At 36.4% G+C, this 16,399-nt stretch overlaps 1 protein-coding gene across 1 annotated transcript in view; it reads left to right on the top strand.

Moving 5' to 3' along the window:
• Positions 1-888: 888 nt before the first annotated feature.
• Positions 889-16,399, top strand: part of LOC149198873 (adenylosuccinate synthetase, chloroplastic-like) — a 186,184-nt gene continuing 170,673 nt past the window's right edge. Inside the window, exon 1 of the mRNA XM_089400393.1 lies at positions 889-1,509. Coding sequence (XP_089256519.1) covers positions 889-1,509 — 621 coding nt within the window. The remainder of the gene's footprint in view (positions 1,510-16,399) is intronic.

The raw sequence follows: 16,399 nt of genomic DNA, 5'->3' as shown, positions 1-16,399 counted from the left end.
TTTATGCTCAAAGGTGTTTAGAGGTCAAATGTTCTAGTGTTGCGTTTTTGGTTTATGCACTACGACTGTCCCTAGTTTTCTCTTTTGCCAACGACTACGAAATTCTGGGTCATATAGGGTTTTCATGAGGAAGTCTGGGGTTGTGTTTCTTGGTAGAATTGTTTGATTGTGTTTTAAAGATACTGTCATAAGATTTAAAATCCATAACTCCTCTATTATTGCTCAAATAATTTGTTCATAAACTCAAACTATCCATTGTTGTAAAAGTGAAACGATGACAACACCAGAAGACAAAAAACACAAAGGGGGAGACATTGTGCATTTTGAACCACAAGACATCACAATCATTAATTCAGATCTAGCCATTAGGATGGATTTTGAACAATAAGGGTGCATGAGATTCTGTGAGAGAATTTAATGATATCATTTGCAATTGACAAAGGAATTTGCTAGGGGTTTTGATAGTGTACAAGAAAAAGTGGGAAGTATGACTTTTCTTGTCTCAGCTCATTCAATAGCGAAGGCTACTAAGATACCTTTGAGTGGAGAGGAATGGTTCAAGGGATGGATATTGATTTGGTTTCTTTCAAGGGCTTCTTCAATCCAAAACATAGGAAAGGGTATAGTTCATCTGTTCCCAAGAGATATTTACAGGATTATCATGGAAAAGAGTTTGAGGTCATCCAAAGGTACTTCACATATGAGGGGAGATTCAAAAGGTTGTATCACTATCACATTAGGCTCCTATTGCATTTTACTGGCAAGAATCCTTTGATTCTTCCCTATTATCTGTTTAGGATTTTCTATAAAATGGCTGATAGGGTTCAAACTAAAGGAAGTCAAGTTGAGGCAAGTTTGTTCCATTTCTCATTAACTAAATTGCTAGTAATGAAGAAACTTGAGAAGAAAGAGCATTCATGGCAGGAGTTCTTGGTTTTTTTGGGATGGGCAACTCAATCTTCAAACAATCAAAGGACCAAGAAAAACACTCCCTCAGTTGTGATTAAAGAAGCTTCACCTGTAGCAGCAAGCTCAGTCATGAAACCTCTGACTAAAAGAAATTTGGTTGGTAAGAAAAGTGCTAAGAAGCTACATTTTTCCCCTAAGGTAGAGAAGGTGACATCCCTTGAGGTAGAAAGGGTGGTAAGGGTGCTGAGAACTAGAGTTGCACCCAAGAGAGTACCTGTGGATCCTCCATCATCACCAATTCAAATCATGGAATCAGAGAGCACACAAAGAGAAGTGGAAATTGATAAGAAGGACCAGAAAATTGAGGAGTCAAAAAATCAGTTAGACAAGGCCCATGTGACAATAGATTACTTGCAGCAAGAGGATATGGAGCTTAGGCATAAAGTGTCTCAAGAGATTATCTATCCCAAAAGAGGAGAGTCACCCAAGGAGACATTGGCACATGGTTCCAAAGGAAAAGGTAAAATGGTCATTGATGTAGAGGAGATGAAGGAGCCAGTTGAACATTCTAGAAGACCTAGGACTAGGTCTGCTGCTAAGGTACATATGTAGGAAAAGGAGATATTTCAACCTGTGGTTTTTTATGAACAAAAGGAATTTGAGAAGCTACTAGAACAACTTAAAGGGATACAATATCAAGTGGATCAACTTTCAGAGAAATATCATTGGGACAAGTGGGCCTTGTTTAGAGAAGTAGAGATTTTTTTATGAGTACTTAATAAAGCTGAGGATAAACTGAAGTGGAACTTGCCTCTGCATATGCAAGTAAAGAATTTATATGTACAAAACTTAGTCCTCAAAAGAAGACTCAGGTTGGTGAAAAGAAGTCTCACTGAAGTCAAAGAAGCTGGAAGGAAGAGGAAGAGAGGTAAGTTGGACTTACTTATAGAGGCTAGTACTAAGGTGGATCTCTAGCAGGGAACCCTAACCCAACTCTAAAACTTTGTTTTTCGCTTAGGAGATCAAAAAAGTAAAATTTTGATAACAGTAACAAAACAACAGTGAAGGGCTTGTTGTGCTTTCCATATACAAATTTTGAAAAGTATGGGATAATGAAGTTGAAAGGTTTTTGTTGTCATAAGGGATTTTTATAAATATTCCAACACTCATTTTGGTGTTTCCAACATTTCATATTAAGGGAAAGTCACCATGTGTTTCAGTTTTGGAGGCGCTGCAAAAACATACTGACGCACTGCGAAAATGGAGTACATGTCAAAGGGGTGTATATAGGAATTTTGAATATGGTTCAAGAGGACCATCACCATCACAGGGATATTTGGAGCATACCCATTTGCTTCTTTTTTATAGATAGGGGCCGCAACCATACAAAGAATGGAAGCCACCTCAATGCATTGTGAGTCTGCCTAATACAATGTGAATTTGGACAATCAACTCTTCTCAATTCAAATTTCGAATTTTTGATCTCTAGTAGTGCTTTAGATTATGTAAATAAGTGGAAAAATTATCTTAGGGGGTGTGTATAATAATTATTGGACAATATTTCAAATTAGTGATGTTTTAGTCTTGTATTGGTTATTAGGAAAATTGTTACTATTTTTGAGTATATGCACTAGTTTTTTATGAATTTAGTTGAAAGTTGGTTTTGGTCAATGAATTCGCCACTTGGGATAGGAGATCGAATCTTTGATGATGTATAAATATATCAAAAAGCATTGTAAGAAGGTTTTTGTTTGGAATTAGCGGATAAGACTTTGTGCAATGTATGTTTGAAGGTTGTTGCCAGTGAATGAATGAAATACATAGGAGAAAATTGCAGGGATTCATGAGTAAAAAATTTGGTGGTTTTGTGCTCTTTTAATCTTGTAAGTTATTTATGTTTCTACATCTCTTTTATGTACATCTTCTTGCTTGGAAAACCAAATGATTAATTCAAAATTCATCTTTAATGAATCCTCTATTTTAGTTTTCTAAGTTATTAATGTTTTCAGCTAAAGCAACACTTTAGAATTCATCCATGATTTGATTATCTATTGTGTTAGTTTTTCACCTTTTCTACATTCAAATCCTTCAAAAATTTGATCTAAGCCCGCACCAAAGCTGCCTACCTTACCCCTATGAAGGAACCCTCTCTTTTACATCATCTCACTGGACAAATTCAGATTTGTGATGACTCCATGCCCAATGGATCTACCACTTTTCCCATCAACAAAAATTTAAAAAGTCAAACATTGTTGAGCTTACTACCTAGCCTAAAACCATGTTTCTTTTTATAACCTAAGTGAGAGAGCACTCTCTAGATTAGAAGGGCTAGATTCTAACCTAGAAGTGGTTTGTGAAATTCCCTAGGCTTATAAAGCCTCCTCCTTGTGGGAGGGGGTTGTCCCAACCCCAAAAATCTTTATATATAAAGATTTTTTGGGGCTGGGACAACCCCCGCCTACAAGGAGGAGGATTTATAAGCCTAGGTCATTTTTTTACCTCTAGAATTCCTCCTTCAACCTAGGGAATTTACAGAGTGCTAACACAACCTAGTAAGAAAAGGCTAGGTGAACATTTTTGGAGTGATAAAAAGGTATAATACATAAGAAATGTCTCTAAGACAATATTATAGGATATGTGAACAAGCACAAATAAAATTGGCATAGCATGCTTTTCTCAGCCCTATGGGCATACAGTAGCTCATTTAAGGCATCCACGAGATTCACTCGTTTTCACCTAGTTTACATAGTCAAAGGCATACCCCCTATCAAATGTGTGATCCCTACCATATACATGGAAATCAACCTTTTCCTAGAAATTTCACCATTAGAGCAAAGGATCGTCTAGTTGGAACATGTTGATGAAAGTTGACATGAATCCCTCTAGCACAACAAAGCCCATAAAAAGTGTACCAAATCCTCCTTTAATCACCATGTCACCCCTCTCTCATTTAACAAGAGGGATCTAGTACTTTGGTATGACATCACCAAGGAAGCATTGGGACCTAGACAATTTAAAACCTTGTGGAAAGGACCATACAATGTTAAACGTTTCCTTTTTAAAGTCGCCTACATCTTAGCAGAGCCTGATGGGACTTGTCTCAAAGACTCTGTCAACAAGATCTATCTCCAAAAATTCCATCCATAGCCATATGTTTGGCCTTATGATGTAAATATGTACCCTAATTTATTGTTATGATCACCTCATCATCAATTTACTCTAAACTATACTCTAATCTTTTGTCGCAGATGGATCATTTGATAGCTTACCACCACAGATTTGCTGATGGTACTTCTCGATGGTCACAAAATATTGCCACGGTAGCTTGAGTGATATAATCTCTTGATTATGTGATTCTCCATCAGAATATAATTTGTATTGGGTTAGCCACTAACAATCAAGTAGAATATGATGTCGTCATAGGCCTTTTGGATAATTCTTCCCAGTAAAGATCAATCATTTACATTTTTTCCTTGATTCCCATCTTGTCATATCGTAGTTGAACATAACCTTCAACATTTGTGACCATTTCCTTTTTTGGAAATACCTACATGCACAACAATTAGCGTGTGATTTTGATCATATCACATTTTCAGATATACCGAGAAGTCAAAATCATGTTGTTGACCACATCACTAATCAAATCATAAACTGGGAAGTATTACAAACAATTAATCATTGAGACATGAAGCACATAAAAATGAACCATCACATCAATAAAATGCAAATACATCACATGTATAAATGCATCATACATAAAGACACATCGTAAGATCTGCAAAAAATGGTATATCTCGTACATATCATAGAAAAATATAGTTTTATGTACATCAATTGGAAATCACCAAAAAGATGAATCATCTACCAAAAATGAGGGGAGAATCCTCATAATAGGTGCTTCCCCTAGTACATCAAGTAAACATCTAATCCCAAGGCTCATCACTCTCAACAAAATCTACTAGAGACCCTCCTGCCTCCCCTTGCCCTGTCCCCAAAATGGGTGGCGCCATGGCTGCCACAACTTCCACCCGCCGGAGAATAGGGCACCATAGCATATTAGGTGTCATCTTCCTCTCAATGACATCCTCTCCTAGCATCACCCATCTTTCCTTGGGAAACTTGTTGACGTGAGCATTGTGTGCCTTAGTCAACAAGGGAAGAATAGCCTAGACCAAGGCTCTACAATAGCCTAAGCTATTTGGTGTGGCCACCCTTGACGGGTTTATAGGCTCCATTGGCCTTTGATACTTTCCTTTTAAAAAAATTGAATCGGAGGAAAAATAATCCTAATCTAAACTATATTTATCTTATATTAATACAAAACTAATCTATACTAACTTGTGGTTAAAATAAAACTACAACCTGATGATCAATTTAACTATGAAAGGAAATGGTGAAAATCAAATAGCCTAAACTTGATATGACTATTAAAAGAAAAGGGTTGTAAGTTGCACCTTAAATAAACTATGATATGAGATGTAATTCTAATTTATATATTTAATTTATAAATTAGAATTAAAGCTATAAATATAATACAAACATTTTGTTATAGAATGAGAAAATTAGTACTATAATACATAAATCAGGCTCTAATGCATAACGTATAGAAAAGTAAAAGATATCGGAACATAACGTAACTGGCTCAAAAATAAAGATGAACTATTGATTAAATTTACAAAAGGTATTCATAAATGAAATCAAATTCTATTTCTACATGCAACTACAAATTAAATTAAAACTAATTCTTAATGTAAGTAATGAAAGAAAAGGTAACTTTAAAATACAAATTCCTTATTCTCATATACAGACATAAATTAACTATGTTTACTTCAAAGGACACGAGTCATTGGAGAAGGATACTAATCACATCAAACAATAAAAAAATCCAAGTAATGCCTATTAACAAAGAAATGCAATATAGACAGTCGTTTGCTTAAGGAATCAAACCATCAAACAAGTGGCATTTATCCTCTAATTCTCGAAAGATAAATAACAGGAGATAGACAAGATATTAAACAGGACCATGGAATATGAAAAAAAACGAGAACCAAACTCAAAACAACCAAGTAAATAAACTTATATTAATAGTATTCTACAGTAACAATGTAACTAATATTTCTTTGTCCAAAGCTTCCCCCATTTTTTCATCAAAATCAATGGTATATATGTACAGGCCATCAACCTATAGATGTCAAAATAATACTAAATTTGTTTTTTAATGGCCAATTACGAAAATAAATGAAAATTGTTGCTTTTCAGACCTCTTGGTTGAATGACAAAGTTGAAATAAAATCGTTGGAAAATCAATTTTTCATATGTAGCTAAGAATAGGCACATTCTGGTCAAGAGTATCCTAGGTCATGAAGTTCAAGATCACTATCTTGCATATGTGGAAGACTTGTCACAAATGAAAACAAAAATTACATGATTTGAACATAATACTAAAATGAGGCTGCTACAACATCTTTGATTTTGTAGTCGCCTTTTATTCAAAATAGAAAAACAACTAAAACGAAAGCATACCTAAGGAACTTAACAGTTACAAATAAATAAAATTCATTATTTATTTTCATATAATCCTTCTAATTTTGAAGAAATAGTTGCTTTGAGTCTTGAAGATTTAATAACAATGTGGGTGTCCTTTGACTAGGTTTTACCCTCAACACTGGGTGACTTTTGATATTTGGATTTGTTCTTTGCCTGGAATGAGGCTCTTAGTTGATTGATTTCATAGAATAATCGGTTGATCTGATATTCCAAATGAGGAATAGTAACCATTTATTGTTGTTTCCAATAAATATTGGGAATGAGAAGTATCCAGGGAATAGTCATTACAATAGATAGCCTCGTCGTGATAAGGAGGAGTTCCATGGGATTTGGGCTTATTCTTTTTTGGTGACGATTCATAATTAACTTCCAAATCAACAAAGAAGTATTCTACAGGGGGACTTTTGTGCCTAGTTATTCTAGTTCGATCAATTCTCCTTTGAATTTTCTTTCTTTTTATCATGGTCTATCCATTTTTGTTTGATCAACCAATTTTTTGTTCTTATACATATTGGGTAGACTTTGCTTTGGGACAAGGAGACCATGTGGATGGTTTCAAATCCATACTTCTGGTAACATGAAGGAAGGTTAATATTTTTGAGACTTCAACCTCGCTATCATCGGAAAGAGGTGAATCTGGTGCCTAGATGGATCCATCACACTCATCATATCAAAAGTCATCACTGGGTGATGGAAATAAACTAATAAGAAAGGGGTCAAGGGTTGTCATATGAGAGGACTAAAAAAAGATAAATGGCAAGGGCTTATCATAACCATTACAAGCTAGAAAGAAGTCCCAATTTCCATGAAATTGAACTAATTGATTCTTCACTAGTTTGAAAATCAAACCGTGGTGAACCAAGGACCTTTTAGGGTTATTACGGTTTGATTGATTGCCCTGAGACATTTTCATTAGGCTCTTACCAAATAGTAGGGAAAGTTTAAATTTCAGCCTAGGAAAACCATCAAAAGCTTTATATGATACATAAACACTCAGTTATACTACCCTTCACAGATTATATACTGACAAATTAAGTTCAACAATTCATGCCATTTTGGCTTTAAAGGTGAGACATACATATATTTGACATGGTAGTCAAAGCCCTTGCTAGCAAGGATTTTTCTCCATGGAACATCTCAAACAGTGGAATTCTTAAACCAACATTCGTCTTTGAGAGGAAGGTGAGTGGTTGCTCCTACAAACTCCAGGTTGATGTTTATCTCTAGGTTTCCCACATGGGCCTTCTTCCCATTAAAAGAGGAGGAAAAGGCTTTAACAACCTCGATATTGTGTCCCCAAAACAACAATAGAAAATCCTACCAGCTAGCATCTCAAAATAAGGCTAAGATTCACCATATTCTTCAACAATTTCTACCCCATTGACCTTAGTTCGCACTACAAGAGACATGCTTTGGAGAAACGGCTAACAAAATGAGTGAAACAGAGTTCGAAAAAATGCAATAGACCAGACATCAAATCCCTAAGTTGTAGAACCTTCAAGACATAATGGTAAGGGGAAAAAATGGTATTATTTGGAGAACCCTCTCGAAAAACCCCAATAATCAATTCGATAACTAACAAGTACAATCTTGCGTCTAAGACACAATGACCTTGGGATATGGGAGATGCATAATCAATGTAAAATGACAGTCTGTATGATAGTTTTAAGCTCCATAGGTTGACACACAAGACTAGTAATCCAAGTCAGCCAATGAGTAATTGACATAACCCGATCAACATAACACATCACCCCAAGAACCATTGTTTGTCATAAGTGTGAATCCATAGTTTTAAATGAAACAAATCATCGAGAATCCATCATTTAATTTGAGATCAATGGACTACTAAATCAATACATATCCAAGGTGGTCATGACATAAATCAATTGTTTAAATTATATAAATGAAATGTTTTCAAACTATACATCGCCACTAATATATAATATATAAGACATATACCTTAGGTTATTACCATTGATTCAACCATTAAAACATGTAGGCTCACACATTACTATATTGAAAGAAAAGGATTAACATAAGATCCATCATGATGATAATTTGTAAAAAACATCTTATTAACATTATAAACTCAACTAGGGCTACTATAGAATCTCTAATTCTATAGCAACCATTAAAATTTAGCATTTTCTTGCTATTATGAGAGATAATATATTAAAATTGATCATAATAGTTAATGGAAATAATCCTTACTTTACCAATGAATGAAAGAATAAGCGATATGGTGTAAAACCCATTAAAAGCAAACATTGAATTCATCATATAAATAAAAATTTCATTAAAAATAATGATGTAGAGGTCAAACCAATACTAATCCAATCAAATTAAAACAACAAAACAATTGAAATAGTAAAATTTTCTAGTAGGGGCCCATTATTTTTCCAAAATAAAAGGGAGTAGGTTGGCCTCCCAACACAACCCAAGCAAAAGCTTAGTGAATCACTACACACATCTAGATCCCTCCATTGGGAAACCTCTGCATAGGCCCACAATCTCTCGATCTTTGCCTAGAGGCTTGTTGCTCTCTCCCATCTCGAGGGGGCACCTATCTCCAAGCGTGCCCTCTACGTTGTTCTCTCCTTTGTGACCCCCTCCCGACGTCGTCGCTGCTCGACTACAACATCTTCCACTCGAGGCTGCATGTGGTCACCATATAGACCTACCAGTCTACCCTGGGGGTGCCCACGAGGAACCATATCTTCAAAGGAAACATATCCAAAGTCAGTGAAAGGAACATCATAAGTATCACATAAATGAAAAAATGTAAAAGAATATAAATGCATGTGCTCACGAAACTAAGGGTCCCCAAGCATTGCCTAGGGGAATCCCCATGTTAGGATCACCCCTAAAGTCCATTCCTGTATATGAGAACTCCATAATCAATTGAGGGTTGGACATGAACCAACCCTACATGATGTCGGTCTAATACCGATGCACCTCTCCTCCACCACCATGGGGCATCAAAGGAGCTCACTACAAGATCCATGGATCCCTCAGTGTAGCAAGGTCCACATGTATGACAACACACAACATCACCACCCACTCATACAATATTCTACGAAGTATCCCGAAGCGGAAGTTGTGGACCTCACATTGCACCAACTGTGACAATTGCATGATTATCTTACGATGCACAAAAATATCCCAATAGAAGAAGGTACCTACTCATACCTGATCCAACACTGCTAAATAAACCCGAGTGATATAGTGTCGGTCCCAAGTCCCACAAAAACAGATGATAATCACCATTGTTTCTCATGTCACCATGTCTAGAATGGACTATATTCTAACGCCACCTCTTTCAAAGGGAATAACGCCACAAAATTGGCCAGTACACTCAAACAATATAGGCCCGAGGTACTAATCCGGTAAAAAATTATACATCCACCTATGTGGTGAATGCAATATCAGTCCCACGAATATCGAATACCTTCCTCATAGGATACTATCTACCAATCACAAAGCGTAGGAAATCCTTTGGGATCTTAAAAGGGGGTTATTAAGAAAATTTACTAACCCCTAGCCAGACAGTGTGGTTTGTGCCTAAGAATGGGTAGTAACCACCCCGTGAAGATCCTTTTATTCCTTCTCTCACCACAGAACCATCCTTGTCACAACCGTTGGATGTTATTCCACGAGGCCCCCTCATAGGGGTTCTCATGCCTATTTCCCTAATATTTGCACCATGGTCGTGACTATTTCTTCTTTAGTCATGAACTCATCATGACTATTTTTCCCTCACCCACGTGGCCTCATGTGACTATCTGCCAGTCACCCATGAGGGTCTAAGTTTTTTATGCTAAACAAAGCATACATGCCACCTTGTATGACCTACCTAGCCTAGAACTATTGAATTGACAAAGGGGGTTTTATGATGACTAACCTAGCTCTCCTCGCTCGAAGAAAGGGTGCTCTAGCTAACTAAAATGATAAGAAGTGAATGATGGACTCCACACCAAGATCTACATTAACAAGTAAAAATGAGGTGGCCGTTATATTTTTCATTTTTTCCATTCTTCCAGAGATCCGTATAAGAGCCTACCAGCTCCTTTCACAAAACCATTAGTAGAATTGAGATCAGAGCATCTTCATCTACACCATGGTATACTCCTTTCAATTCATCAAAAGTTTTTTCAAGACCATTTCACATTTAGAGTATCCATCAAGCACACCTTTATGTTTTTTTGGATACATCCTTTTCAGTATTTCTAGTATACATGTTTTTATGTAACAATGTTTCACTTGGGTTATTGGATTCAGAGTTGTAGGTTATTAGAAACTTACACAATGAACTCAGTCCCTTAGAACCAATTGATAGTTAAGGTATCGCTCTTCACTAAGCATGATAGGTTTCCTCAGAAACTATGCATATATTGACATAATTTCTTTGAAATCAACCTTAAGGTCCACCATCTTAGCCACATTTTCCATCATCCTCCACACACACATGGTAAATGTTCATGTTGATTGATAGAGCTTCACCCACATGTATTACCCCAGTTTATAGCTCACCTAGCACTTTGCTGTCCATGACCACTTTCTTAAGCCCATGAGTCATTCCATTTGCATGACTCGAATATTAGACTCATTTCTCTTTTCTTCACTTTCTTGCTTGTCATCCTTATCCTAGTCCAACATTCTTTTTGGATCATGATGAAAGAACCACCACATTTTTCACTTCTTATTTTTTTTCCAACAAAAGAGCGTAATTTCCATTAATTTTTTAAGAAAATTACAAGTTTTATGCCAACATTTGTGTAATTCTTTCACTACTGTCAGGTGGTGGAACAATTTTGTTGCAGTTTGTTGTTTGAGCATAAATATTTACATATTCCTTCATTAAACTTGAAGGATAAAAAATAAAAACATTTCTATTTTTTGCATAGTTTTGTGGAAATAAACAAAATAAAAAAAAAACAGGAGTAGCAGTGAAACATATTCTAGGATGATCGTATCAATCAGTCCTGTAGATGTGCCACCTCGTCAATGTAAGGCCTATGGTAGATCTAGAAAAATTCTCCGTCCCTATATTCCTGGATTATCCACTGTCCTCTAATCAGCTGCGTGACCTCTTCGGAAAGAAGATCAGCGACTTCATTCCTTTCCCTCTAAATATGAGAGCAAACAAAGGACTCAAACTATGATTTTAAAACAATAGCTTCTTGCAGCAGGTCTCTGAGTGTGTGCAAGTGACAGTTATAGGTCCCATTTAGCCAATTTATGATGAGCTGTGAGTCTCCAAAGATTTGTATATTTTGGCAGTGTTTTTCCTTGGCAAGGAGGAGTAGATGTATGAGAGTATTTAGTTCAACGAAGTTGTTTGTGCCTCTCCCTAGTCCCTCTTTTATTTTATAGTTCACCGACTCTGATAGGTGAAGGACTGCACCACCGCCACATCCCTAAGGTTGGCTGAGCCATCAAAATAAGCCCAAGTCTGGCCCTTGTTTATAGTTTCTAGGATTATTGTCCAAGGAGGTCACGATGCTTGGTCTTTGGGGATAGAATTGTAGATGGCTAGGATGTTGTTGCATATTTCCGCTCCCAGAATGTCCTTGTCCTGGAAGATTTTGTGGTTCCTGATAATCCAGATGCCCTAGAAGATGATGGGAGGCAAATTTTTTTGTTTTTGGTTGGCAGTTTTGGTCGACCATATTTCCCATGCCTCTTTTATGTTATTGTCAGTCCATCTACAAGGAACATTTAGTCCTGTGATAATTTTGTTCTAGAAATCCACCGAGATAGGGTAGTGCAGAAATAGATGGTCGGTGTCCTCCGTCACCATATTGCAGAGGTTGCATATTGAAGGCCTGTGAATGCTCTGTTTCTGTCAGGTTGAGGTCTGAAGGGATTTTGTTTAAAAGGATAGACCAGAGGAGGAGTCTCACTTTGTGGGGAGCTTTCAGCTTCCATATAGATCTCCAGTACCAGCATTGTGGACTGATTTCATGAGCTTCCATGATGGCTACAAACCTGTAGGGCCCTGATTCCTATTATTAGAGTCTTAATCTTTTATACACTAACAGATCTATTTTCCTACTGTTTTAAAAGTAAAAAAAAAAAAGAACTTGCTGACCTTCTTACATAGATTTAAACATTTAACATCTTATCACTTTATCATAAGCAACATAAATTAAGGTGAGCATTCCATTGATATCAACTTAACAAGAGTGGTCCATGGAAAATACCTGTTCCGGCGGTTGATGATGATACCTTTGTCTTATAGCTCCTGCTGAACGCTCCTTCTCACCGACCCAACCGGATTTACCTCCCAGCCAACTAGGAAATAAATTCCTAGACTAGGAAACCTCCACAGGTTCCCTAGCCCTCCGTGCCCAAGTCCAACCAGATATAGTGTGCCCTCAAGAAGAATGTGCAAAACTACATAATGATACTTTCCTCCTCTCATACCCAAGAAACCTCCACAGGTTTCCAAGGTCTCCCAAAATCATGACAAGGCCGAACAATCACAACCAACCCCCATAATCCTAAGCAAGACTCCAACCCCCCTTTTCTTCCTTCCCCCTTCCCTTTTTATACCCTCCTTCCCTTCTCCATCTCAAACACCTCTCATTAATGTCATTAACTTCTCTTCCATCCTTACAATTGACTTCTCTTCTTCCAAGTAAGCTAGGGGTACATTTGGAAATGTGACATGAATATAAAATTGAGAATTTAATGGGAAAGGATCATTTCTTCTCCCAAGTAAATCTGAAAAGTACATTTGGGAATGTGAGGTGAATATATATATATATTGATAATTAAATGGAGAGGACTATGTCTTCTCCCAAGTAAATGTGAGGGTACATTGGGGAATGTGAAATGAATATATATATATATTGATAATAAGATGGAGAGGACTATGTCTTCTCCCAAGTAAATGTGAGGGTACATTGGGGAATGTGAGATGTAATTACATGGAGAGGACCATGTCTTCTCCTTAGTAAATGTGAGGGTACATTGGGTAATGTGAAATGAATACATATATTTTGAAATCATGGAAGGAGACCATATCCTACCTAATATTCAATTTGAGAAGGTAAGTGGGGAATTTGAATAATGGAAATCATGAATTTTATATTAGACCAATATTTCTCAATAGTTTTAGATAATGTAAACATTAACAAAATTTGTAGGATAAGATTTAAGTGGGGCATTACATACACCCCTCCTTCAGAGAACTTCGTCCCGAAGTTAGAATGAATGATGCAAGGAGTTTGAAAGCATAACAACCAGAGAGAGATATAGCAATAAAATTGGATAAGTCCGACAATGGCATTTCTTCCCATCAAGAGTCTCCAACTGGTCTATATCCTCCTATCCACCATGGCCTACTTCCATTCCCACCCTATCCGTCCTCCGCTGCTTTATCAATGGCAACGACCATACTAACCACTAATAAAACCGATATGGTGGAAGCGTCGAATACATCGACCTAACTTCCCCAACAGGCAACTGGAAATCGTCATCACACGTCTAGGGGGAGCGTTCAGCTGTCCTCCCCACGATTCCAAGTTTCAGAGGATACACGGTGGGAAATACCTCCACCCCTCCTTCAGAGCACGGACCACACTACAGAGCTGGTTGGACTTGTCATCGAATAATCCAGTCAGGTCATCTTGCCACCTGTCATTTGCATTTTACTCATGTCATAAGAGTGCATATCAAGTAGATACCAAATGTAATAGAACAATGTACATCGTACCTTTCCTCATTGGTCGTCTCAACCTTCCCCAATGGAATAGTAGATCTTGGTTATCATACGGTTCTTTCCAACCAGTAGTTTAGTTCTCATCCATGCATATATACAACCACAAAATAGATATAGATACATGATCTTAAACATCATGTTTATTAAGCCCAGTGTTCACGTGTCAATTTTTGTTGTTCATACTGGAAATAAATCTTACATCAGATAAATCATAATTTCACTAAGTCATCATATCTATATAAGCCTATACGATGCAACAATAACTCTGACAAGTCATGCACTAGATAAATTGTAACCACGTAAGTCACACATTTGGTCATACATCCAACATTTCCATCATCAATACCAAATCCATCAATTGATTTTCACGTTTCCAACCAAATGTGTATAATGTTCATAAATAACAACATGGAACTGCAAAATAGAACTTTAACATAGGTGGCTATCTACGTTAAAAGGGGGCATCATAAATGCCCATGTGACATCCTTGTGGAACCCTTCAATAACAATTAGAGTTGAAATAGATTCAACTATTCGTCATGGAAAATAGCATTTGAACCCAAATATCCTATAAGGTGGCACCAAACCAAAATAATGGCAAGCAACGGATTAGTGCACTATCAATTCCAATAGAAGGTGTTAGTATAAGTTTTATGCATATAATTTCTTCAAAACCTTAGTGAATATGAAAGTCCCACTCTTCCAATTTGATGGTTTTTCATCTTCCAAACCCATTTAGTTAATCTTGAAAATAAAAGACTCAAAACTTCAAAAAAAAATTCCAACATGATTTTCATACTTTATTTTTTTTGTAAATTGAGAGAATGTCCTCTAAATGTCAAAAGGTTCAAATTTATTATATATTTAATCATTGTTTACAAGTACCAAAACAATTTCATGATATATACTGCAGCTCACAATATGACTAGACAAATGAGAAATAATTAAACGAATGGAATAATTGCCTTTGCCTTGCTGCTATTGGTATTTCCCCTCTAAATGACACCACATTTCTAAAGATGCCTACTCCTTTCATAAGTGGCCAGTGACCACAAAAGTTGCGAAGAAAGTTGAGGGTCCTTTTATCCAAAACTAGAGACACAATATTTTTCAAGACATTTTTATTCAACACTAGAATAAGGGTAAAAGTGTATCATAATATTTTCACTGGTCTTTTATTGACTAAATAAGCTTCCATTGTAAAATCCCAAATTCTCTACGAATTGATATTCTCATTTAATTTAAGATCATTAAAAATAACTATCACAGTAAGCCTTACACAAGTCCATAGTATTCAATCTATGTTTTCACTAGAAAATTCTACCCCACTAGACCATCTTTGTCAAGCCTCCATCTGTTATGCACCATGCAATAATTGTTGGCATCCTCTTTTCCTCAACCTTAGGTTACATCATGTTAGCGCTTTTTTCTTTGGATTGTTTGCCTGCTAGTTTTATTGTTTTTCCTTGTTACCTGTGCCTATTCATTATTAACTAATTTCTTGATTACTTTCTAGATTTCTTTGTCTTAATAAACAAACAACATGACAAAGCATACTTAGTTACAAGACTAGGCTTAATATGTATGGATTAGAAGAAACCATTACATTGAATCTCACCATGCTAGATTGATGCATTCTAGCGAAAATCGATTTTTGGAGAAGTTCAATTCAATTAAGAACACTTTAACCAATTAACCATGCCTTAAAAAAACTATCAAATGGTAAGGATAGTACTAGATCACTTAGGGAAAACTCTTGGCATGTTTTGGGCTTCGTAGTAACTCAAACCACTCTATACTATATCCCTATGTTTAAAGTAGAGGGTATTTAAATGACACGTGCTAGTTAACGGAAGTCATGAGCATTACAACCATAAACTAAATTTAGGTCTTTGTTGTGACATCCTCACTATATTGCAGATCTGGTGTCTCCATTTATAGGTTCCAAGAAGCTTAACAACCTCATCTGCTTATTTCTATAATCATTCATCTACAGAAAGCATGCAATGTTAAGATTAAAATTTGTACAAAGATAAAGCTTATAATGGCTTTGGTGGGCTTAATGGTTAAGAACATGTATTTCCTTGTAAGAGGTCATAGATTCAAATCTAGAGGGGAGTAGAGAAGGTAAACCTCCACAGACTTTAGTAGTCAAATCACTGCAAGGAGGTGGATTCCTTGTTCCAGAAACAAGGGGTCTCATAAACCAATTTCGTG

This window comes from Pinus tabuliformis, chromosome 2_1 (genome assembly GCF_031772625.1).
Source record: "Pinus tabuliformis cultivar Carrire ecotype Pingquan chromosome 2_1, CPIR1, whole genome shotgun sequence".
In the NCBI taxonomy this organism is placed as follows: domain Eukaryota; kingdom Viridiplantae; phylum Streptophyta; class Pinopsida; order Pinales; family Pinaceae; genus Pinus; species Pinus tabuliformis.
The sequence above is the reverse complement of the archived record's forward strand: the minus strand, read 5'-3'. Positions and strand labels throughout refer to the sequence as shown.